The 22,551-nt window shown below is 48.1% G+C and overlaps 2 protein-coding genes across 4 annotated transcripts; both read right to left on the bottom strand.

The window, feature by feature from the left end:
- Positions 1–1,632: 1,632 nt before the first annotated feature.
- On the bottom strand, positions 1,633–4,432 carry LOC142594555 (D-dopachrome decarboxylase-like). Its single transcript, XM_075718888.1, has 3 exons — positions 4,325–4,432; positions 4,076–4,251; positions 1,633–2,888 (listed from the first exon to the last, which is right to left on the bottom strand). The coding sequence occupies exons 1-3, from the start codon at positions 4,430–4,432 to the stop codon at positions 2,816–2,818; spliced, it is 357 nt and encodes a 118-aa protein (XP_075575003.1). The 3' UTR covers positions 1,633–2,815.
- A 3,585-nt stretch (positions 4,433–8,017) lies between these two features.
- On the bottom strand, positions 8,018–17,704 carry LOC104025439 (glutathione S-transferase theta-1). Of its 3 annotated transcripts, XM_075718635.1 has the most exons (8): positions 17,593–17,704; positions 17,389–17,465; positions 15,642–15,660; positions 13,546–13,554; positions 13,105–13,192; positions 11,687–11,837; positions 9,264–9,440; positions 8,018–8,218 (listed from the first exon to the last, which is right to left on the bottom strand). In XM_075718635.1, the coding sequence occupies exons 1-8, from the start codon at positions 17,702–17,704 to the stop codon at positions 8,018–8,020; spliced, it is 834 nt and encodes a 277-aa protein (XP_075574750.1). The 3 variants fall into 3 exon arrangements, with proteins under 3 accessions (XP_075574750.1, XP_075574752.1, XP_075574753.1); XM_075718637.1 differs by lacking the exons at positions 13,546–13,554; positions 15,642–15,660 and having other exon boundaries at positions 17,409–17,465; XM_075718638.1 differs by lacking the exons at positions 13,546–13,554; positions 15,642–15,660; positions 17,389–17,465.
- Between the last annotated feature and the right edge of the window lie 4,847 nt (positions 17,705–22,551).

Below are 22,551 nucleotides of genomic sequence, written 5' to 3' on the forward strand. Positions count from 1 at the left end.
TACACAGTGTTCAACATTGGGTTGTTACCTTTGAATTTGCAAACATGCCTACACAGAGTTCTCAAACAAACCAGCAGAGGCCAATTCTGGGAGCAGAAATATTAGTCAACCTTAGGAGGTTAAGCCTGGGAGGTGACAGGGTCAGTACAATGATAAAAAGATCTACCATAGCTGGGAGATATTAAATCCAGATGGCAGGCAGGCTCCATCCCATGGAAGAGGGACAATCTGCACATACCATTCAAAGGAAACGGATTTTATAACATTATTGCTGAGCCCTAGATAGGGGTGGTATATCTAATTTTCTCCAGCTAGGAAACATAAGCAAGAGAGATGTGAGAAAATGTTTCCTGCTTCTGTTGGTTTCTGTGTGCATGCTCTAGGGCAGGCTTCAGGGGGCTGCATAGCCCCTTTGCAGGGTATCCTTCTCGAGCCCTAACATATTGCATGAACCTACTCTAACATTAGGTCAGTGCAGGAAAAATAGGCCATCTCTTCAGATCAATGTGATCATAAAATTATATTCAGCACCAGCAGTTTGTGAAGGAAAACAGCCAGCCGCAAGCTCATAGGACTCTCAGAATCTTTCTGTGCTGATAGACCCCAGCACCAAAAAAGCACCAATTGGCTCAAACAATTCATAACCACATGATCCTTTGATTAATATTTTAACTGCTCTTATAAAAAATGCTCAAAGTCCATGAACCATAAAATTCTCAGGATGGTCCTTCACCCAGGGCTTTCTCCATGATTTTGCATTATTCTAGGACGTTTTGTCAGATAACGCCACAATGCAGACACAACACAGAAACAGCTGGGAACATCACACCGAGGACCAATTTTATTCAGACATCTTTGCATGGCACACTCTTTTCTAAGCTTTCCCTCTCCTTCCTTATCTCTTCCTGCTCAGCTCTGCAATGCTGGGAAAGTTGCTCCCAGGCAAGAGCCCACACAGGGAGCAGCCAAGGGTGAGAGGAAGGCACAGAGCCTGCGGCAGTGCCTAACAGTGGCCGACGGCCCGAAAAAGGAGAGCAGGAGCACAGGGCAGAGCAGGGTTTCTCTAAAGGAAACAAAGGCTTTGGCAAGAGTTTGTGCTTGTTCCTTCACAAGGTAGAAGGACCTTCAGGAAATGAGCTGTCTGCAGATCAGAATTAAAGCGACATTATTTTCTGCATTTCAGAGTATTCATCTTCAAGTCAGTCAAGCCCTTTTACAAAGCCAGGGCTGTTCACCCTCTTCCCTGCACCAGAGTACTCCTGAGTTACACGTGTGTCTGAGACTCAGTTCACCTACCTGTTCATTACCTGAGTTTCAAAACTTTTAACTGAAAAGACCTCCTGAGAAAGTGCATGTTCCTGGGCAGCCATGATACCTGACTCCAAGCACGGAGCGCTAAAAAACCCCAAAGTTGCAAACCAATAAACTGACACCTACCAAAAGAGGCTTTGCTACATTTTATTAACCAGATAAGGTGTAGCCCCCCTAGCCTGATACACAAATTTGTGTTTGGTATTACAGTCCTGACAGATTTTGCAAACATAGAAAAGATGTTTATGCTGCACAGGGAACAACCAACATCAAATGGTAATTAGAAGGAATATTTTCAACTTGAGACCTCAAGTCATAAACAAATAAAACTCCAATCAGAATAACAAAGGAGCAGAGAAGTGCCCTTCAGCCTTGCATTCCCACGGACCTCCATGTCCCACGTCTGCACACTCACAGATCCTCTGAGCAATCTGCAATCTGACCAAGTCACAAAGTGGAAAGAAAACTGATAAATGTTATCCTTATCAGTGGAAGGCAGAGATAACATCACACATAAAAAGTGCCGTGCTTTTGTTTTAATAAAATGCCATGTGTATTCCAGTTATAAAGTGAGGGAACATATGGGGCCTAAAAAACCAAAACACTTTCCTGCAGGGACAGGGAGCTGAAACCACCACCCACAGAACACAGCGATATGCTGTATCACCCCAAAACTCCCTGTAACAGCGGGGTGAAGAAAAGTATTTCGAACAACTGGGTGAATGACAGGAATTAAAGCTGGCAGTAGCAGAATCTTCAAAATATTTTCCTGTGGCACAGTGCAATTCTTCACAAGTGACTCCCTCCTCTACACGCTGCCAGCAGCACACAGACACTCAGCCGTGAAAATCTTGCAGACAAGTAACACTTTGCAGGAACAGCCACCGTGGGTAGCAATGGTAAAGCACAGAGCACAAGATCTGACACGAGCCTTAACTAAACAATGATATAAATGCATAAACTCCCCTCCCAATAATCACCTTGCATTCCAGAAAGGGATTTTGGGGAGCCTGAAAAGAGAAGAATTTGACTCCCAGGTCTCAGCCAGCCTGGGACCCTTCTGCTGCCACAGAGAAGCAGAAAGAAACAGAAAGATCTTTCTGCCTTGCAAAGTATGAGGAAATCTGGATGAACCCGAGAACCTCTCTGGTCCTCAATAAAGCCAAATGGGTTCTGGAATTAAACTTTTTGCTGCTACAAAAGAGCTTTTTCTAGGCCCACATATGGCCATCGCCAGACTGTAACGGCTTAGCCACAGGCACCAGGAGAGCCTTTGGGATGAGACAGGCTTGAGACAAAGACCTTGAACTATTTTACTAAAATCAGTACAGCTGATTGCCCCACTATTGAGCTTTGTGTGCATGGGATGCAAAGACAAAAGTGAGTCATACAGGTGAATGTGCAGAGCTACACAGATTTGATCATAAGAGGAAACAAATAGATGGAACTGGTCATCTCTGGGTTGTCTTCATCATTGCTTTGTTCCAACCAGCTGCTCGAGAGATCACAGGAAAGTCATGACTGTCCTGTTCTTGCCGATCTGCCAGGGCTCCAGTGGGTAAAAGCGGATGACAATCCTTTTTGGATATAAGAGCAAAAACACAGTGGACAGGAAACGTTATTATTTTACGATTAAATATTATCACTGCCCAGTTTGCAACAAGGTAGAAAATCTGCACTAAGCTCTCGCTGGCTCACACTTTGCAGTGTTAATTTAACAGAAGCAAAAATAAGCTGCATACAGGCAGGGTACAAACAGGTGCCAGACTTCATCCACACAAACTGAAAAGCAGACTGAATTTCAACACTGTTTATATGAGATACTTGTCCATTTCAAAAGGACCCAAGCAGCTCATAATCCTGTCAGGTATTTACCCTGACAGCACCCAAGAGGCAGGGAAATGCTATTACTACTCTCCTTGGGGAGATGGGGAAGAAGGGCAGAGAGGGACATACCTTACCTTCAGGAACAGCCTTGTTCTGGCATTTGGCATGGCGACCCCACTGCAAAGCTCTAGCGATTCCCACCAGGTTTTGTACCGATTACACCAACTGGAACTACTCATCTTCAGAGAACAGTATTTCCCAGACTGTTCAATGAGTGCAAACCAGTCCATGGTTTTATGTGGACCTAAACCGTGTGTCTGGGACTCAGCATCCAAGAGCACTTAATGTTTGTGATCCAGTCTTGGATCTATATTACACCTTAATCTCATGGACAACCTGGAAACCTACATCATCATCACTTTGAACATCTTGGAACAGGCTTCCCAGACAGGTGGTGGAGTCACCATCCCTGGAGGTGTTGAAAAAAATGGGTAGACGTGGCACTTTGGGACATGGTTTAATGGGCATGGTGGTGTTGGGTTGATGGTTGGACTGATGATCTTGGAGGTCCTTTCCAACCTTAATGATTCCTAGTTTTTACCTTCATTAAAAAATAATCCAGCCACCAAGCCAGGAAACATGAAATTAATTATTACTCTACCCTTAATTGGTTTAGTGGTGGACTTGGTAGCACTAGGTTAATGGTTGGACTGGATGATCTTAAAGGTCTTTTCCAACCTAAACGACTCTATGATTCCATGATTCAGTGACCCTTCCTGTACTTTTGTTTGCTGTGTTTCACATATTCCTACACCGCATGGACCTGACAGGAGAGGTGCTCTCCCCCTCCCTGCCCCCAGGGGTAGGCACGGTGTCCTCGCCCCTCCGGGCCCAGGGGGGCCGAGGCAGAGACCCCCCGGGCCGGGCCCGCACTCACCGCTCGGGGAGGAGGTTCAGGTGCGCCGCCAGGAAGTCGAAGAAGCGGGCGCTGTGCCGCTGGTTCTGCTCCGCCGAGCCCACCACGCCGATGGAGGAGACGAGCAGCTGAGCGCAGGGCTCGTCCGAGCCCGCCAGCACCATGGGCAGCCCGCTCCGCACCGTCACGTTCACCCGCTGCCGGCACAGGCACCGTCAGGCACCGTCAGGCCCCGCCGCCCCGGCCCCGCCGCCCCGGCCCCGCGCTCACCTCCGCCGGCTTGTCCAAGATGGCGGCGGCAGCGGTGCAGAGCTCCTGGGCCAGGCTGGGCGGCAGCCGGCCGGCCGGCAGGCTGGTGTCCAGCTCCAGGAACGGCATGGCTCCGCCACCCAGCGCAGCGCAGCCCCGCACTGCCTCCGCCTGCCCGGCGCGGACAGGCCTCCGCTCCGCCCCGGGAGTGGCCCGGGCAGCGGAGCCCTGGCGGGGGCGGGAGCCAGCAGCTGGGCTCAGGCACCTTCCCCGCAGCTCCCGGGCTGAGCACCGTGAGCGTCTCGCTGTGCCCCTCGCCCTGTGCCAGCCCCAGGCAGGGCTTTGGCTTTCCCCCGTTTTACCGCAATTGCATCAGCTGGCTTTCGCGCCTTTTGCTTTTTACAGTGTGCGTTGCTGCGGTATGTGTTAGAGACTGAGAGCGCAAAAAAAATCACATCTCACTGACGGATGGGTAAAATGAGTTTTGTGATGGTCCTTACTGCGGGTGGGAAGACATTTCGGGTCACCGTAACGGAAACCTCCACGCTTGTCTGTGCAGGGAGGGTTAAGAATGGAAGAGCAGTGATTTCTCAGAACAGCCAGCACTACAAGAAATTAAAAGGCAAGCAGAGAGGTTTACTTTTTTATCCAATATATATACTTACCGAACTAGCTTCTGCAATTAGGACTTTGAGCTCCAAAGTTGATAAAAGTGACCCCAGCAGGCTGGCTCACGGGGACAGTCTAATCTACAGATCAAAGGGGTCCAATCGAGGCATCAGAGGTTTCTCAGAAGCCGAGCTACTGTCCAGTGGGGGTTACACGTGCTCATTTACAGCAAAAGGTTATGAACCAGCCAGATTAAAAGGTCATCTTGTTTAAAGCATAGTGCTGTTGTGAAAATTGGCCCTGTATAATGTGACTTTTTGGTTTCTACAGTTCTAGACAATCCTAATGAGAACTGATGCAATTACTCATTTTTTTTCTGGGGGAATTGCTTGGCCTTCACTGCTGCTAATGAAGACAATACTGGCACACAGAGCAGTGTGTATAAACCAGCCAGCAATAAGGCTGGAAAAAGATTTCTAGGAGACAGATTGTGAAGAGAGACCCAACTGGAGAGGGGACGGGGCACGGCAGGCTGGCAGGGGAGAGGACTGCTAGTGGTGGTAAGTGGCAATACAAACGCTCCCTTCAAATCCAAGAAAGCAGCGTAAGAAATAACCCAGGAAAACTGTTAGATTCCAGGGTAAATTTACAGAAAGATATAATCTTGTAAATAGAAGAGATGATCCCGAGTTTGTCACTGAAATGAAGGCAGTGGGGGTATTTAGCCACCTTGCAAACCCCAGGTGCAAGCCCACTACCTGCCTGATTGCTGGGAGTCATTGCCTCCAGGTAAGATACCATTTAGGATCCACTTTTCTATTTCTCTTTCATTCCTTCAAATACTAAAAATCTCTTCCAATTCCAAGGCCAAAAAAACCCACATGAGAAGAAACCAGCATATCAGAAGGCCTCCAAAAGGAAAAGAGACGGTTCAAGTACAAGATGTCAGCAATTACAACAGGATGTGGGGCTGTCACAAACATTTTTAATGATATGCGTTGTCCTTCGCTCTTGATGGTTCACCATATGAACGGCAGATTGTTCACGGCCTCCCAGAGTTTTTAAACTAAAGACATTTATTTTATTGTTTCTGTCTTGGAGCGGGTGATTAAAATGCTTGTAGGGGGATGAACATACAACCAAGAGAGGACAGCACAGCAGCAAGTACTCTCAAACATGCTCAACCTTTGGAAAATCACAGTAGTTGTTTTCCCTCCTGCAGACATTTGCACATGTCATCATCCACTTAGCAATTCCACTCTCAAAATTAACCAAAAAAAAATCAACCGCTTCCGATTTAACTCAGTTGTAGACAATATTTTGTGAATAAAACATCAATAAAAACATACTATTCAGCTACTATTTGGGAAGAAAAGAAAGGAAAGGTGGGAATAAACATGTGCCTGTTTGTAATATTTTTGGTTCATGAAAAGAGAGGGCCTTCAGTCAGTCTCTTGTCTTTATAGAGAACATCATCACAAAACAAAATTTCCTGCTAAGGCAAGCTGAAGTATATAATGGAAATCTCTTTCCAGAGATTTGAATTCCAGGGAATTTACTTAGGCTCTGGACTAAATCAGTAGTATCTAGAACTGAAACCTTAGTGAAAAACATCACCTGAACACATCAGGTTTTATAGAACTTACCAGCAGAAACGTCACTAGCCAAGACATGGTAGTACTGGAAAGAAAAGAAGCTATTTGATTAATGAGAGAAACCATTCCTGAATTATTTACTCATTTTGTCTTATTCCTTACAGGAAGTGTTCTTGGGCAAGGATTTCAGGGTAAGGGTCAAGGGCAACAACTACTTATGAACAGAAATATGCAGAGATCTATATTCCACCAGTTTCTGCATCCTTTACAATTTGCTATTGTCAACTGAAGAAACTAGAAATGGTTGGATTCTCTCAGTTTTACCTCATAAATTGTGCTGCAGTATAGAAGGGCTTTGTATTTGAGCTACAGCTAACCAGAAATAAACACAGCCAAGAAAAAGAGCCCAAAAGCTCCACAATAACTCTCTGCCCTTTTATTGCGATGCATATGTTGCTCAATGCCACAAAAATCTCTCTTATTACTTCAGCTGCACAGGGTGACTTACTTGGTGAACTTCCATCCAAAACAGTCTCAGAAGAGCATGTCTAGATTTATTCCCCCTCTGCATTTTCTAGGAGAAATGTGGATTGCTATTACAGTATCACTGCAGAAAAAAACCAATTTGATTGCTGTCATATTTCAAGAAATCACTGTGAATGCATTCTTTCAGTGTATTCCCTATATAATATCAACAGACAGGTACGTAGGCAGTTATTCGAAGGCTGTGGCCACCCTCAGCTTTTTGAAGTTGCTTGGTCTTCACTGCACGAATCTCCAAGAACAGCCCCTGCCATGTGTGTACTGGCAGACCAAGCACCAATGAAACCCAGGCTTTCAGAAATTGAGTAGTGATTAAACTGAAGAATATGAAGATTCACAGTTGTAGATGAGTATGAAGAAACTTCTCACAGGAATCTAAAGGCAAATAGAAGTGTGGAATGTACATGGACAGCCAAGCAAGATGCCTCAGCAATAAGAAACTTTAAAATTAAAAAAAAAAAAAAAAAAAATCAATGTCTTTTTTCACGTTTGTGACTGCCTGTAGTTTTGTGCTGTACTAATCTGTGCAGACATGTGCTGGGAAGGTGAGGATCAGGCACGGTTTGCAGTGCTTGCCACTTGAGAAGGAGCTGCAAATGTTAAACACACATGAAAACAACGCTCATCCTGTACAGTTCTCTAATGTTCCCAGTTTGCAGGCTGGCTCGAATTTTGTCAGGAAATACCGTTTGTGTCTCTACCATCTCTGAGAAGACTGACAGTGAAATAAAACCCAGATGCACATGTTAAGTGACCTGTAGGGCCTCAGCCTTTTGTATAAATTTAAGGTTTCAGGTCTTAAATCTTCCCCAGCTTCCACCCCCAAAGATACAGGAAAGGCCTGTAGGGGGGGAAATATTCTGTAATTTCTGTGTTTGAATTACAGTGCTCTTTTCCAGTTACATGTGGAACTGGAGGTCAGAGAAGGTAAAAAAAGAGGGCAGGAAAAATGGTAAGATAGGTTAATTCATTTCAACATCTTCATCAACACAGGTGCCAGATGCTCTTTCAGCTGTGGATCAACTTGAATGTTGCTCAGTTCTTTAATATTGAGGATCATCTCATGGGCTTGGAAGAAAAGCTCTTTCCCCACAGCATCCTCCACCCGCCTGCGCCACTCCATCAGCCTTGGTCTGTCTTCAAAGATGTCGCAACCAACTCCAACAGGCTGCAGAAAGGGGGGGAGAGCAACAGTAAGGCATTGGGCAGTCACTTCTTCACCAAGAAAACAGGCACCAAAAGTGTACCTGCAGGTACAGGTTGAGGAAAAAAAAATGAAGAAGAGCTCATAGAGGAGCACTAGGAAGGAGGGAAGTCTCCTCTGGTCAGGTGTGTCTATCCGGGGGACACAGAAGCTAGCCTAAATTTTAAAGGGCATTTACAAGTCAATTCCTGAGTGCTGGAGCAGCTGTTATGTGTAGCAGAGATGGCTAACACTTATTGTGAGTGATTTTTAGCTACAGCATTAAAGACATGGTGGGCTGACAATTCCAGGGACAACTGCACAGTCCACAGTATGGAGTGCTATATTACATAGCAAAACCACAGCACAAAACGCTAAGCGTTTAATTGAACTGATGTCTTAGTTGAGATCATCTACCCTCCTTCTACATTCTGCCTGTGCCGCTCTCTGGAACACAATGCTGTAGAGAAGCAGAACTGCTACTTTTCAGTCTCTGGGATGCAGAACTGGGAGAAAGAATCACTTCTGGGCTGCAGGATCCAGGCCCTGATGGTCTGGCAAAGAACAACCAGTTTGAGAACAACCAGTTTTTAACAGAGTTAGTTTGATTGCCTCTGTCTGAGATTCAGTCTTGCATCTTCCAGACATGGCATGGGCAAGTACCATCTGAAGAATGAAGAATATAAAAATATCCCTATATAATTTTCTTATTTCATCATACCTGCCTGCTATTGCTTCTCACTTTTATATATTACCTCCTTCTCTGGAGGTTCAAAATAAAGTCTCAATAAAGGATGAAGGAGAAGTATTGTTAGAGAAGAGAAACAAAAGAGATCTGTTGCAGCCAGCTTTTTCTAACTGGTTTTCTGAACCCAATCCCATATTGTCCTCATTGTCTTAGGCCAGTTCTGTTGAGATATACCCTCACTCCTCTTTCCAGTGAAGTGTTACCACATGCTGCACCCCTCCCTGCCCAGCAGCATCTGTTTTCCCTTGTGCTGAGACCTCCTTACCACACTCCAGCACTCACTTGCATCAGCTCCACAATGGCCACAAGATCCGCCAGAGAGATCTCGCTCCCGATGATAAAAGCCTTGTCCTGCAGAAACCTCTCCTCAAACTGCTTCAGGGAAGTAGACAGCCCCTCCATAACCTCCTGGAGCTTCTCGGAGGGCAATGGCTGCCCTGTGAAGAGGGGAATCAGCACCTGAGGAGAGAAGGGACTTAAGAGTACAGTCAGCCATCTTCTCATGGATCTGGTGGTAGTCATTTAAGCTACATCCCATGAACTACTTATGATCGTCAGTGATCCTGCAGCAAAGCCGCAGGAGGGGATGATCCTAGAGCTTCATAGACTGCTGCAGTTCCAAGCAGCTCATGGACAGAGAGCACACAAGCAGTACTAAGCAGCTGATCTACTGCGACAGTAACCTCCAGCTAATGGGCAGCAATGAGCAGAACGAAGCCAAGGATTCAGCTCGTTTTGTGCCTGGCAGTCGTGCCCTCCCACTCCACCTCAGTGGGTTCCAAAAGAAAAACACGCAACAGCTCCGGGGAAGACAAATCTCTGCCACAGTCACCCCTGCTATGTTCTCTGTTTCAACAGCCTGCCTAGATGGGTCAGCAGGCTGCCTGCCCACCAGCCACCCCTGCTATCCACCCTGCTGTGTAACTAACCGGGTGCTGGAGGCAGGCAGATGGGAAGGCAGCTGCCTGTCCTGCAGGGTGATGGAAAGGAGGGCATGGCTGTGGCAGGGAGCGTAGGAGGGACTGGAATGCATCAACACTGCTGGAGAGGCAGGAAATGGCTTCCTCTGCACGACAGCAGCCAGTGAGGCTGGGAGTGGGTAAGCATCGCTTTTACACCAGCCTTTCTGTGGCCTCCCAAGCATCATTCTTTAAACCACTAGAAATTTTTCCAGAGCAATCATGTAAGTGTGGTCCTTGTCTCCACGGACTTGCTGGTACAGGGGATAGCTGCCTTTCCATGAGATTTTTCACCATTCACAAAGGTGTATGCACCATTGGAGCTCGCAGTGTTTCAACTATGCTGCCTCCACCTACCACAGCTAAAGAAATATAGTTTATTTAGAGAAGCAAAATGAAAGACACAAATTTCAATCGGTGGGAGTGGACTGAATTTCTACTTACTGCTAGTATATTCAACAACTCAAGTTGGGATTGCTTAATCCAAGCCAGGATTTTTGCCAAATACATGTGGAATCTATTTAATCAGAAAATTCATGGCCAGTTCTCTTCCTAAGTGGTTCCAATTATGCATGATGGGATCTCTGGGTATAATCACTTGAAACAGCACCTTCTTCCTTTTCTGTATCTCAGGGCAGTCTATCTTCTCCCATGTCTAGCTAACATGCCTTCTGTTATATGGTGGCTTTATATGTTTCCCTATTTGCAATTATTCTGAGGACCATTTCTGCATCTGGGTTATCTAATCAGCATCAGCAATTAGCTGGATTTCTTTCCCTTGCAATAACAGCCTGCAGAGACCGGAAGAAACTGCTTCTTGTACGAATCTGACTCATATTTGAATTGCTTCTCTGTGTTCTCTACTCAAAAATTGAAACATCAATAAATCAAAAAGCTAAATGAGTACTGATATGTTTCGTTAGGCACAAACAAGGGCAAACTTGACACAGGAAAAGTGAAGTTCTTACCTCTTTACTGGCAACCCTGATTTCATCTGAAATTCCATACCACAGCTGTACTTGCAGGGCTGTATTTGCACCTGTGCCTCTCTAAGGATAGTTGCATTAACTGTCTGGTGAGTTGGCTGGGAGTAGGTGTCCAGCAGAATCATCTGATACTAAATGATTTTCTGCCTCAGGGTGATTCTGTTAATTTTGCCTAAATGTAAATGGATCTGACTACACTGAATAAAGAAATTCTGCCATTCTCTCTGTGTCTCTATTCCGTCTACCCCTGAGCCCATTGCAGAGAAGTACCTAAGTGTGCTGGAAGCAGAAGGCTCCTTCTGGATTTCCACCCTGATGGGGCTGCAGGGACTTGTTATATGAAGAATGCAAGCCTCTCTGCTTCCAGCAACAAAGCACACGCTCGCCAAAGCAGCAAAACTTCTGCCTATATGCACACTCTGCACAGCTGTGCAGTGAGGGGGTGGCTCTTGGAGGCAATATCCAATCTGTTATATCTTCGTTCACAATTCCAGGGACAATGGAAGTCTGTTGGGCTTTGAGACCTTCTGTACCACACCTACTTTAAGGAAAAAAACAAAAGGGCCAAAGCTGCTTTTGCCAGATCCTGACGTTGAGCAATTAGGAACGGTGCCCTCTCTGACAGCTCCTCTCAGCTAGGAATGGCCTAGGTTTGTTATTGCAGCGTGACAAACTCTCTCCGAATTGGGGCTGTTCAAATGCTCAGTATTCCGCCAGGAAAACATCACTTTACTTGCATGTTAATGTTCAGTCTCCTTACCTTGATCCACATGGTCTTAGGAGCATTAGCCCGGATGTTAGCATGATGCCATGAGAGGTATTCATCTACCTGGGCCCGTTTTTGTATGTCTGATGGGTACCAGTGGTCAGGAGTGTTGTACTTTCGACTCAGATACAGCAGAATGGCAGTGCTGCTCGGACAGTCACAAGAGACAAGAACGGGGTCAGGGAGTTACGATGCAGAATGCTTTTGCCTATGCTCCCTCTCCTGCCCGCTCTGAACTTGCTGCTTCCTCTAAAAAGCATTCAGATCAGGATTTCCGATGGAGTCTAGGGACTGTATGTAGGCATCTAATTCATGGTGACATCAGAGATGGCCCTATAGTGTATCAGCATAGTAGGAGGGTCTGCATTTTCTTCCGTTTTGTCAGCACAGGGTTTTCTGTGGCATCTCTTTTTGTAGTAACAGTCTACATACTGTTGCAGATGACTAAGATATTTTTCCATCTGACTTCTCCAGCCAGTTAGTGGAAGTATAAACATCTGGACAAACACAATCCTTAGTTCCCATGAAAACTTTAACCTGCTGGAAAATCACAGCACTGTTACATGGTGCAGAGTACCGCTGGACAGTACTGGGGTAAACAAAGAATAAACCTCCATAATCATCTATCAGCAATGTTAACCCCACTTGTTCCTCGACTGTTCTAACCCATCTCTCTGAGAACTGTGCATGTTTGCGTGCTCGTGTACTAAATGAAACTCTCTAATGGGTTATGTTGCCTTTTCATCAGATCTATCTCTAGCCTGCAGCTTCCACTTAAGACAGTGGAAGTCCCAGCAAGGAGAGCCTACGGAATCTTTTTGTGTTTGTCCCAATGTTTATACTTTCCCTAATTGGCAGGAGAAGTCAGATGGAAAAATATCTTAGTCATCTGCAACAATACGTAGGCTGTTACTACAAAAAGAGATGCCACAGAAAATCCTGTGCTGACAAAACAGAAGGAAATGCAGACCCTCCTACTATGCTGATACTACTGCAGTTCAATTATTTCAGTATTTGGACACCATTAACCAGTCTCCATAGTAATCTTATAATGTAAAACCTAAAATTTATCTCTGTAGGTGTCCACTTGGCCTTTATAACTAATTCAGATAAACAGATTTTTTTCCTAGTGTAAAAGGGATTTTTGTAAGCTTTAAACATTTCCCAGAAATGTTTATAATCCCATTTTGAGGTAAGCGCATTCAGGGTAAGATCAAGAAGTTGTCAGCTGATCTGTTTACTTTCTGAAAGATAATTCAAACAGAAAATGGAAACAGAGCAAATGAGGTTATACTATTAAAAATAACCAATGTGCTCATAAATTCCGTGATCCTTAATCATTCAGCGGGAATGACATGTAAATGCTGCACAGATTACAGGTACCTAAGGAAGCCTAAGGACTGAGTTCTTACCATTCTGCTAGGGTGAAGTCTCCATCCTTTAGCGCTGGTACTTTCTTCAAGAGGCTGACTTTGCCAGCTCCTTCACTATTTGATGGCCCTAAGAACATGAACAGACAAGTCAGAGGTTAGCAGTGTATCTGCCAGTGAATGATAAATGAAACACCTGTAGCCAACTGGACAATCAGTGAACTGTGTTAGGTTTTCCCTGTATGGTCATATTTCACAATTAAAAGGTAATGAAATTGAAGAGTCAGTGTAAAAGCTATCTGCAGAGGGCAGTTGGCTCAGGCTGTGGCATGGAGCAGTTCACATTTCTATACAGGAATACCATTGCGTGGCTCTGGTACCAGTAATACTGGTACTTGCAAAACATCCTGAAAAAACACTCAATAGGAGGCATTTAGATACCACGCTGAAGGTGCTGGTATTGAAAACACTGTTGCAGATAACCAGGGACTGCTAACTGACTTGAGAACAATGTGTCCTATGGCTTTAGAGACAGCGCGGAACAAGACAGAAGTTAGGAGGAAGACAACTGAGCAGCTAAAAAATACTTAATGTTTGCCAAGGAAACAGGGTCTGGAAAAGTTGAGTTTGCATGCAGAGCATCCTAAGGAGGGCAGATTGTTGCTACTACTGCTCCTGTTCCCATAGGCAACACCAAAACAAAGTAATTTTCCTACAGTTTGTAAATGTGGCCGACTTCAGCTAGGATGGAGTCATGATGGAAAGCAACTGAAAAGCCTTCTGCCCACAGAGATCGCTGCAGTGGCTAATTAATCAAAGACAACCCAGCTGGCTTACAGACACACGGAGCAAAATCTTTTCCTGTTTGCCTCTGAAGAGCAGAGGGAACTGAGCATTTACAAAGAAAGCAAATGCTGTCAACAGAGCTGATCCCTCGGCAGACACGCAGCTGAGGACGTTTCCAGAGTTTTTGCTGGGATAGGAAAAACATTAATGTCAGCAATACAACAGCAGATTCATGAATTAATTCATTCTGCCACAGTGGACATTCGCTAGGGGCAGGGAAGCTCACAAACCTCTACCCTGCATTACTCCTGGCTCTGCATGTCAAACCTACCTCTGTCAGGAAAATGCAGGAGGAAGACACCATCTCACGAAAGAGTTTAAACTCCACAGTCCCTTGGAGTTTGGAGGCATTAACAGCGGACTATCTAATCAGGTTTTCAGTTTCCCACTGCAGGCACTGGACTTGCCAGTCAGCAGTTAAATGCTAGGGACTTGTACAAAAGTCCAGGAACACCTACGTAAGAAAAGGTATGAGGAGTTTGTTTGCTTTGCTTGTTTTAAGTGCCCTCTATAAGGAAACATGATGTTCCAGGGTGCAAATCCTGATCAAATCAGCATGACCAGCAGGAGGTCTTGTACAAAAATCCCTTTGTTAAAAAAAAAAAAAAAAAGGGCCATTAACTAACAGACAGTGATCTACATCCCCAAGAACGACTTGCCCCCATTCAGGAGGCAGTGGCACTGTCTGCTTTCCTGGACAAAAATGCAGTGGGAAATAGTCTCCAAGGAATAAAACCAGCCTTTGCACTATCAAGTTTATTTGCAGTTGGCTTTGCGACGGGGTAGAATAAAGGAAGGTTGCTGCGTTACAAATTACAGACTACTTTTCCAGTCCTGATTTCACATAATGAGACAAATCAAGCAGACCAAACATTACCACCCTCTTCTCCTTTCTAGCTGACTAGCCTCTGTTGCTTCTTCCCCGAGAAGTGCTTTTTAAAATGCTGGTGTAAGTAGTTTCATGGGAGATTAAGGTTCACATCTATCTGCTGACTGAGGGGACTCAAACCCCCATCTCCCATCTCACTGGGAAATGTCTCTGGCTACCTGCGGTGACAGCGGCCTCCAGCTTAGCTGGGTAAGAGGTTCTACATACACAGCAGAACCAGACAGCGTTGTCACGAGAGGTAGGAAGAAAGGGCTTCTTAAGAATAAGAGCCAGACAGAACGTGCAAATTAAGCCTAATAATTGAGAAACTTGAATATAAAAAAAAAAAAAAAATCCCCCAAAATCAAGCCAGCAGGCAAAGTACAAGGACAAGGTGCCTTATGCCCATGATTTATATCACAAAAGAGTGAGGCAGATTTGTGTAAATCCACTGCTATGCAAGGAGTTGCTCTGGGAAGGTGCTTGGCCCTGTGCTTTTAGACAGGTTCCAAAGGCCAGTGGTTATCACACACCCAGCTCTGGCGAGAACTGTAGAGTTCAGGTGGTGTTTGGAAAAATGCAGCAGAAAGTTGCAAGTCAATAATACTTACAACTAATGAGCAGTCAATTCTCAGACCTAGTTGTCTGGTTGTTCTGCTGTCTGTGTTTATCACCCAAGGTAGCAGGCGACTGAGGAACGATGATATGAGAAGCAGCGGGTGAGGGCAGCCTGAATCAGATTTCAGCCTGCTTTCATCGTATAGCAGTCCTAGCAGGAATACTGAACATAGTAGTCCCCTGATGGGACTAACATGTCGCTACAGCAGGCTGGACATTAGGTCAGTGTCCGCTACACAGACTGCACCACAGCCCAGAGATGGCACCTTATTTGCTTTGGCTCATACAGGGTCTTTGTGTACAGCCACAAAAGACCTGTGCCGAGGCTCTGCCACTGAGCTGCAAACTGACAAAAGCCTTGGTATGAACACTGACTCCAGGATGCTTCAGTGGGACCGACTGCTTATTGTATTAAAATAGAGACCAATATTTGTATTTGCCATTTAGCAGAGTTTAAGCTTGTGTCTCTCTTCCAGCAAGCAGAGCTAGCCTTTTTGTTGAGGGCTATGAGGTGGCTCATCTTTATCATTCCTGTGATGTTGACTTGACTTACAATGCTGTTTAACGTCAGTTGCATCTGGTGTAATTAGTTCTTGATGTCCCCCAAGGATGTACATACACGCACTGTGTGTACTGCTGGGCTTTGAGGAATAACTGTAATACGCAGAGTACATACTGTCAAAAAGCAGGGCAGGCTGCACACAGAAAGAATTCTTAAGCGTAAGTCATAGTGCAGGGAAGGAGATTCACTGGTGGGTAAAAAGAGCAGTGGACAAGATTTTACAGAAGTAGAAAGGACAAAAAAAATCAGTCTATTTGCCAGTCACGTCCCTGCCTAATCATCTCCTCAGCCAAGGATTCCCAAGTACTATGCTTTGCCGTAGGCAAAAAAATAACAATTTACCAGGAAAATGCAATATGTAAATGGGTACTAGTCATCTTATACACTTGGACAAGACTGAACAGCTGGCTGTTTCTGCTAAGTACACCATTCCCAGAGCACTCCTCGGCTGTCACTGTGACTAATTTGCTAGAAATGGCTGGAGGAACATTCCTGGGGGATCCACAAAAATAGATGCAGCACAGCTATGAGACCGCTCTGGGAATAAGAGCTGCAAGGGCAACCATTGTATTCAGGCCCCTCAGCAGAGCACGTATGTAAAACTGCTCAGGTTACCTGAGGAGCGAGTCCTTTCCTCCCAATCGGCCAAGCAGAGCTTCCAGGGGCTGGGAGCAGATTCAGCGCTGGAGCGCAAGTCTGGGCAGGCTTGATGGGACCCTGTCTTGACAGGACACCGGGGTGACACCACAGATAAGCCTCCTCGGAGCTCTGCACCTCCGCATCCCTCTCATAAATGGGTGACCTCCCGCCTCCGCTAGCTCCAGCGTTTTGCCACCTCCCTGGGTTCAAGCGTTTCCTCCTTCGGCTGAGAATGAGCCTCCCCAAACACGGGCTGACGTTGCCTCAGCTGGGAGAGGACCCCTTGCATCGCTGTTGATCTGGAACGAACCGAAGTTCCCTACGGGAACAGCCCAAGCCGGCTCAACAGCTGGCCAGTTCCCGGAGCGGCGGCAGCTCAGGACCGGGGAGGGCACGGAGGCGGCGGGACGCTGCTCAGAGCCCAGCTGCGGGGGCGGCGGCCGGGCAGGGGGACGCGCTTCTGCCCCGCTGTCGGGGAGGCGACGGGGCCGTGAGAGCAAACCCCGCCGCGGGCTGCGCGATGCGGGGCCGCGGCCGTGGGCCCTTCTGCCCAAAGGTCGCGGCCGGGGCCCAGCGCGGCGCTCGGCCCTGCCCAGCGCCCGGGGGCTCAGCCCGGCCCCGGCAGCCGCCGCCGCCGCCCGGGGATCGCGTTAGAGCCGCCCGTGCCCCGCCTTCGCCCGCGGGGCCGCCGCCAGGCACCCAGCCCGCCCGGAACGGGCCCGGCCCGACAGGACGGACGCCCGGCGGGGAGCAGGGGCCGGTGCCCGCTGCGGGGGGGACACCCCCCCGTCACCTCCCCGCACCTCCTCTCACCTGCGCGGGGCTGCTCCGCGCCGCTCCCCGCCGCCGGCTTCTTCCCCAGCACCGAGTCTGCCAAGAGCCAAGAGAGGGGCGCTGAGCCCGCGGCCCGCGGCGGGCTGCGGCCCGCCCCGGCCCCGCCGCCCGCCACCGCCTCCGGGGCAGCTCGGCGGCGGGCGGGCGGCCGTGCCCGTCCCACCTTTGAAGAGCTCCACGTGCTTGAACTCGAAGGGGATGTTGTTGCTCCGGGCGAAGATGTAGATGGAGCGGCAGGGCTGCGAGAGCAGGTCCAGGTACAGCTCCAGCCCCATCCTGCTGCCGCCCGGCCCGGCACGGCCTGGCACGGCCCGCGGGGAGGCTGCCGCGGCTGTCGCCGGCCGCCCGGGGCCGCCCCGCGTGGGCAGGCGGGGGCCGAGCCGTGCGGGGGCGGGCGGTGCCCTCCCCCGGGCGGCGGCTGCGCGGGGCGCGGAGCGGCGCTGCGGCCCGGCCGGGAGCGAGCGGGCAGCGGGGCCTGCGCCTTGCGGGGGCGGGGGGGGCAAAAGTCTGCTGCGGGGCGAGGACGGGAAAATGCCGGGGGAGCCTTCCCCGTCAGGGGCAGCGAGGCACGGCCGGAGTCTGAGACGGGGACGGGGACGGGGACGGGGCTCCCCGTCCCACAAGGTTTGGCAGCCCTGGCCGCGCTGGGGCTGGCACTGTGCCTATCGGCCGGCTTCAGGAAAAGAAGGTTAGCGCACGAGTGATGGTGAATTACGACCCTCAAAAGAGAGGCTGGTGTTAAGCACTGAGGGAGCGGGCGCTGTCATTCCCCTCCGCAGCCTTGGCTGACGCTGCCAGGGGCTCGGCAGCCTGCTCTCGCCCGCAGCATCGCGCCGCGGGTCTCACAAGGTAAAAGCTTGTTTTCGGAACGCGTCCCTGCAGGGGTGTGCCGCGCTGCAAACAGGGCCCTTGCGCGACATCTCGAAGCCAGTGTCAATCTCGCACCGCTAGATCTCGGTATGGTTTTCAGCTCTGAAGATCATTCTTTAGTCCTGTAGTCTCTGCCCAGCACTGCAAGGTGACGCCTGAATGGCAGCGAAGCACGGAGGACTTCTCTGCGGGCGTTACCTCTGCATACTCGCAGTCAAGTGACTTTTCTCTCTCCCTGGTATTTGTCATTTCCGTTCTCCTCTGCTTGCATGGAAATCTGAAGAAGCTGAGAATTCAAGCCCTTGCGCAGAGCCCACAGAGTTTCACAGCAGTGTGACTGGGGGAAGGTGACGTGCTGGTTGAGTACAGGGACTTCTGGGACTCTGGAAGATAGCGCGGCTGAACCACTCAGAGCAAAGTCACCCCCAGTCAAACCCACCTCGGCTCAGCTGACACCTTTTTATCAGTGCTGTGCCAGAGAGCTTGCACGTCACACACAAATCCTTGGAAAGAGCCACAGGAACCTCAGGGAGAGGGAACTGGAGGATCAGTGGCTCTTCCACTTGTGTAAAGGATCATTAGAAAGGGTGGTGAAAAGGCTTCGATACTGATCCAGGAGCTCATTGACTGGATAAATTACCACAGGAACACTTTGATGTGTTTCCTTTTATACCACCTTGTCAAGACTTCTGCTCTGAGAACTCCTGAGGAGCGGGGATTACTGTTAGACTGGCCAGTCTGCCAGAGTCTGGTGAAGAAGCTGCATCTCAACATGAAGTATTGAGTTCACTGCACCACACACCTATTTTCAGAGTCACTGTTCAGATTTAGAAACTGCACAATAAGATTTTTTTCAGTTTCTTGCCCAGAATAGGGAGAGGGACTATGTGCACACACACTTCAGCTCTCCTGCAGTACAGTTTAGCCTCTAGAGCACCTGCACACAACATCAACCCGCCAGAGATGAAGTCTCATAGAGTATTGTGGCAGGTGCTTTAGTTCATGTCAAACTCCTTCAGTGCAAAGAAATCTTAAATGTTAAGGGAGTGGGGAAAAGGAGCGTGAATGCAGCTCTGCACAGGTAATAGTCCGAGAAGTCTTTGTGCTTCAAAATGGTTGCACGTCCCTAGTCTGAGATATCCCTGAGAAGAGTTCATTGATCTCAGTGGTGGCTAGCAAGATTAACAGCGTGGATTCACTTTGCTCCTTTATTTATGGTTCAATTGATCCATTAGTCCTGTCTGGACTTCAAAGATCTTTTCATGTGCCTCCTGGAAGTGTTCCTTCCTTAAGTTTTCTCCAATTTGCTGACTGCACTGCACAGCCCACACAACCAAAGAGATATTTTTATCTGTTTGTGTTCTATGTCATTGGTTGCATTATTTCTGGCTCCAGGCTAGTGCTTCTAGCACTGTATTTTCATTTGGCTCCATCACCTCAAAGGCCATTTTTCCTCCCTGTACTTTGTCTGTCAGGTTTTTGGAAACAGGAGCAACACAGAAAAAGCGCTCACCTATTTCCAAATAGCCCCTGGCAAGAATTGAGGAAATTGAATCAGAACAGCACATTAAACTGTCACTGGAGGTGTAACCCCTCTCCTTCAGGTGAAAGGGGAGTGGACACGAACCAGACCTTGCACTGAGGCAGGCAAAACTCTTGCACAACCTGTTGGGTTTTGGCAGGCAGTTCTTGGGGCTCTCAGTCTAGGAGCTGGAACCAGCCAAGATCAAATAACACAAATGAACAAAATAGGGGAGGTGGAGGGACAGCAAAAGGCAAAGTACAAGGACGAGATGCCTTATCTCCATGATTTACAGTGAAAAAACCAGCCAGACAGATTTATCTGCTGTACAGCTCTATTGCCATGCAAGGAGTTACTCTGGGGAGGTGCTTTGTCCTGCATGCATAGAAGGGCCCAAAAGGTCACTGCACACAGCTTCCTTGGGAGAGTGAACCCACAGTTCAGATGGGCTTAGAGCAGATGGAGAAGACCATGGGGAAACCAATTTAAAATCTCCTCCTGTCACCATGACCATGCTGGAGCGAGGCAGTAGCCGATCTGTGTTTATCCTTTGTGACACTGGCAGTGGAGGAGCACCAGACAGTGAGCTCTGAGCATAGTTCCAACTTTGTATAGAAGGCAGTCTTCCTTGGAAGAGTACACAATGGGTGACGTTTAAGGAACTTGTGCCTTATTCAAACAAGCAGAAAATTGGGTCAAGACTGTCTTAAATGGAGCTCTTGTGCTGCAAGTATCATAAAAAAAACCCGACACTTTATTTGCTTTGGCTCATGCAATGGTTTTGCATGCACAGCAGCCCTATCTCGAGACTCTGCAGGGGGGTGTGTATCAAGAGGGAGTCTGCTACCAAGCCCAGTTTGAGGTCTGTCACTTGGTTTTGATGGTTTCTCTGCTCTGCTTCTACTTGAACAGAAGCTGCATGAGGAATTTATTGTGCTGTAAGGAGGAGGTTTGCTCTCTACAAAAAAGGGAGAAGTTGGAGGTCAGGAATCTGGAAGTTAGGCAAAGTACAAACGTGCTAACAGGAGAAAGGGCAGCGAGGTTGGGCAGCTTCGGTGAGGTAGCAAAAAAGGACCCATTAGTAAAATGGTGCGCAGCGGTGCGCAGAAGCCCAGCTGGTGGCTGTGGTAAGCTGCAGGTTATAGAGTAAAGGAAGTGGTTGGCGGTACAGTGTAACAGGCCATTTTCTTTAGGCTTAGCACTGCAGGCAAGCTGCTACAGCAGAGCAGCAGTGCAGTCCCTACAGTGGTTGCTGCTCAGGCACCAACCATGCAAGCACTCTCAGGGTGAGAAGAAGGCTGCCGTCACTAACTTTGCCAACTGGAGTGCAACAGGCTCTCCTCAACAAATTTACCAATAAAAAAATCAGGGAAGAAGACAAATATCCTCTGCCTGTGTCAGCTTCGAAACTGAAAGAATTTTGGGGCAAGTCTGCTTTTTCACTGCTGACATTTAGGATTTCCTGCAGGTTGGAGGATCAGAAAGTAAAAGGGACTGGCCTGCTTGGCTCCTTTAGCTCAGCCCGCAGGGACGTGCATTGCAAACTGTGGTTCCTGGTGCCCTTTTGAACTGAAGGGCAGGTTTACTCAGGAAACAAATGCAGAAGAAGCAGCTGGCTCATTCCCCAAAACCAGGAGGTCCAGCTGAAAGGATGCGCGAGACTGGTTTGAACAGCTACTTTCACCTTTTCTGAGCACTGTAATAACGACTTGCATTAAGATGTCTGACATCTCACACTGTACTATGCAGCCATCTCTGTGGATGGTGTAACCAGCCAGCAGAGACAAACGGACTTCCAGGTACAATGAGAGCTTAACAGGAAGGGAAAAACACAGTTCTGCAAACTGGAACCCTCCTCATGGCTTGTACCTGGAAATGGAAGGTCACAGGGACAGGAGGACAGGAAGGCAGCAAGGGTACAAAGGGACACAGGCAAGAGGTTGTGAAGGGTGCTGCACAGGTGTGGAGGATGAATCAGTGGCCATTTCCTTCCAAATCCTGTTTACAAATCCAAACAGAGCTACAACACATGGCAAGTGTAACCATTAACTTTACTGGAGAATCTGATGTGACAGAAGAGTAGTGGAACATTAACTGTATTTGGGGCGTTACTCAGCTCATATACGGCACGCTCTGCTCACCCTGGGCCCGGCCAGCACAGCTCCCTCTGCCACCAGTGCTGGCCCAGCCATGGCAGCACTCATCAGTGGAGAGATCCTGGCTTGAATGGCTTCCATCGAGCTGACAAAGCTGCTCTGGGGAAAGGACAAGAGCACCGATATGGTTTGCAGAGGGAGACCGTGTGGTTGGCAGCAGCTTCACCTAGAAAAACAGCTTTTCTCAACTACGCAGGCTGTTCTTTGTAAAGTATGGCGTGAGTCTATGGTTGAGGATCTTTATTCACGGGACTAACCCTGTCCTTCCCAGAAGCTGGAGGCCTCACTTGGGTATCTGCACAGCCCCCCTGCTCCTAGGTGCTGTGTCCCTTTGGTCCCACAGGTGATGCAGCAGCCTCCAGTGGCCAGGTGCTCTAAGAGCCCTGGCAGGGTCCCCACCAAGGGCTGGGTCCTGACCTGTCTCTTTATTAAAGAGCAAAATCTTCTAACTGTGTTGCAAAGTGAAAGCCATTTTCAATGATACTTCCTTGTTTCAGACAGATCTGCTCTGCCATACCCTCAGGAAAACTTTGCCCCGTCCATAGAATCATTTAGGTTGGAAAAGACCTTTAAG

This window comes from Pelecanus crispus, chromosome 11 (genome assembly GCF_030463565.1).
Source record: "Pelecanus crispus isolate bPelCri1 chromosome 11, bPelCri1.pri, whole genome shotgun sequence".
NCBI lineage: Eukaryota > Metazoa > Chordata > Aves > Pelecaniformes > Pelecanidae > Pelecanus > Pelecanus crispus.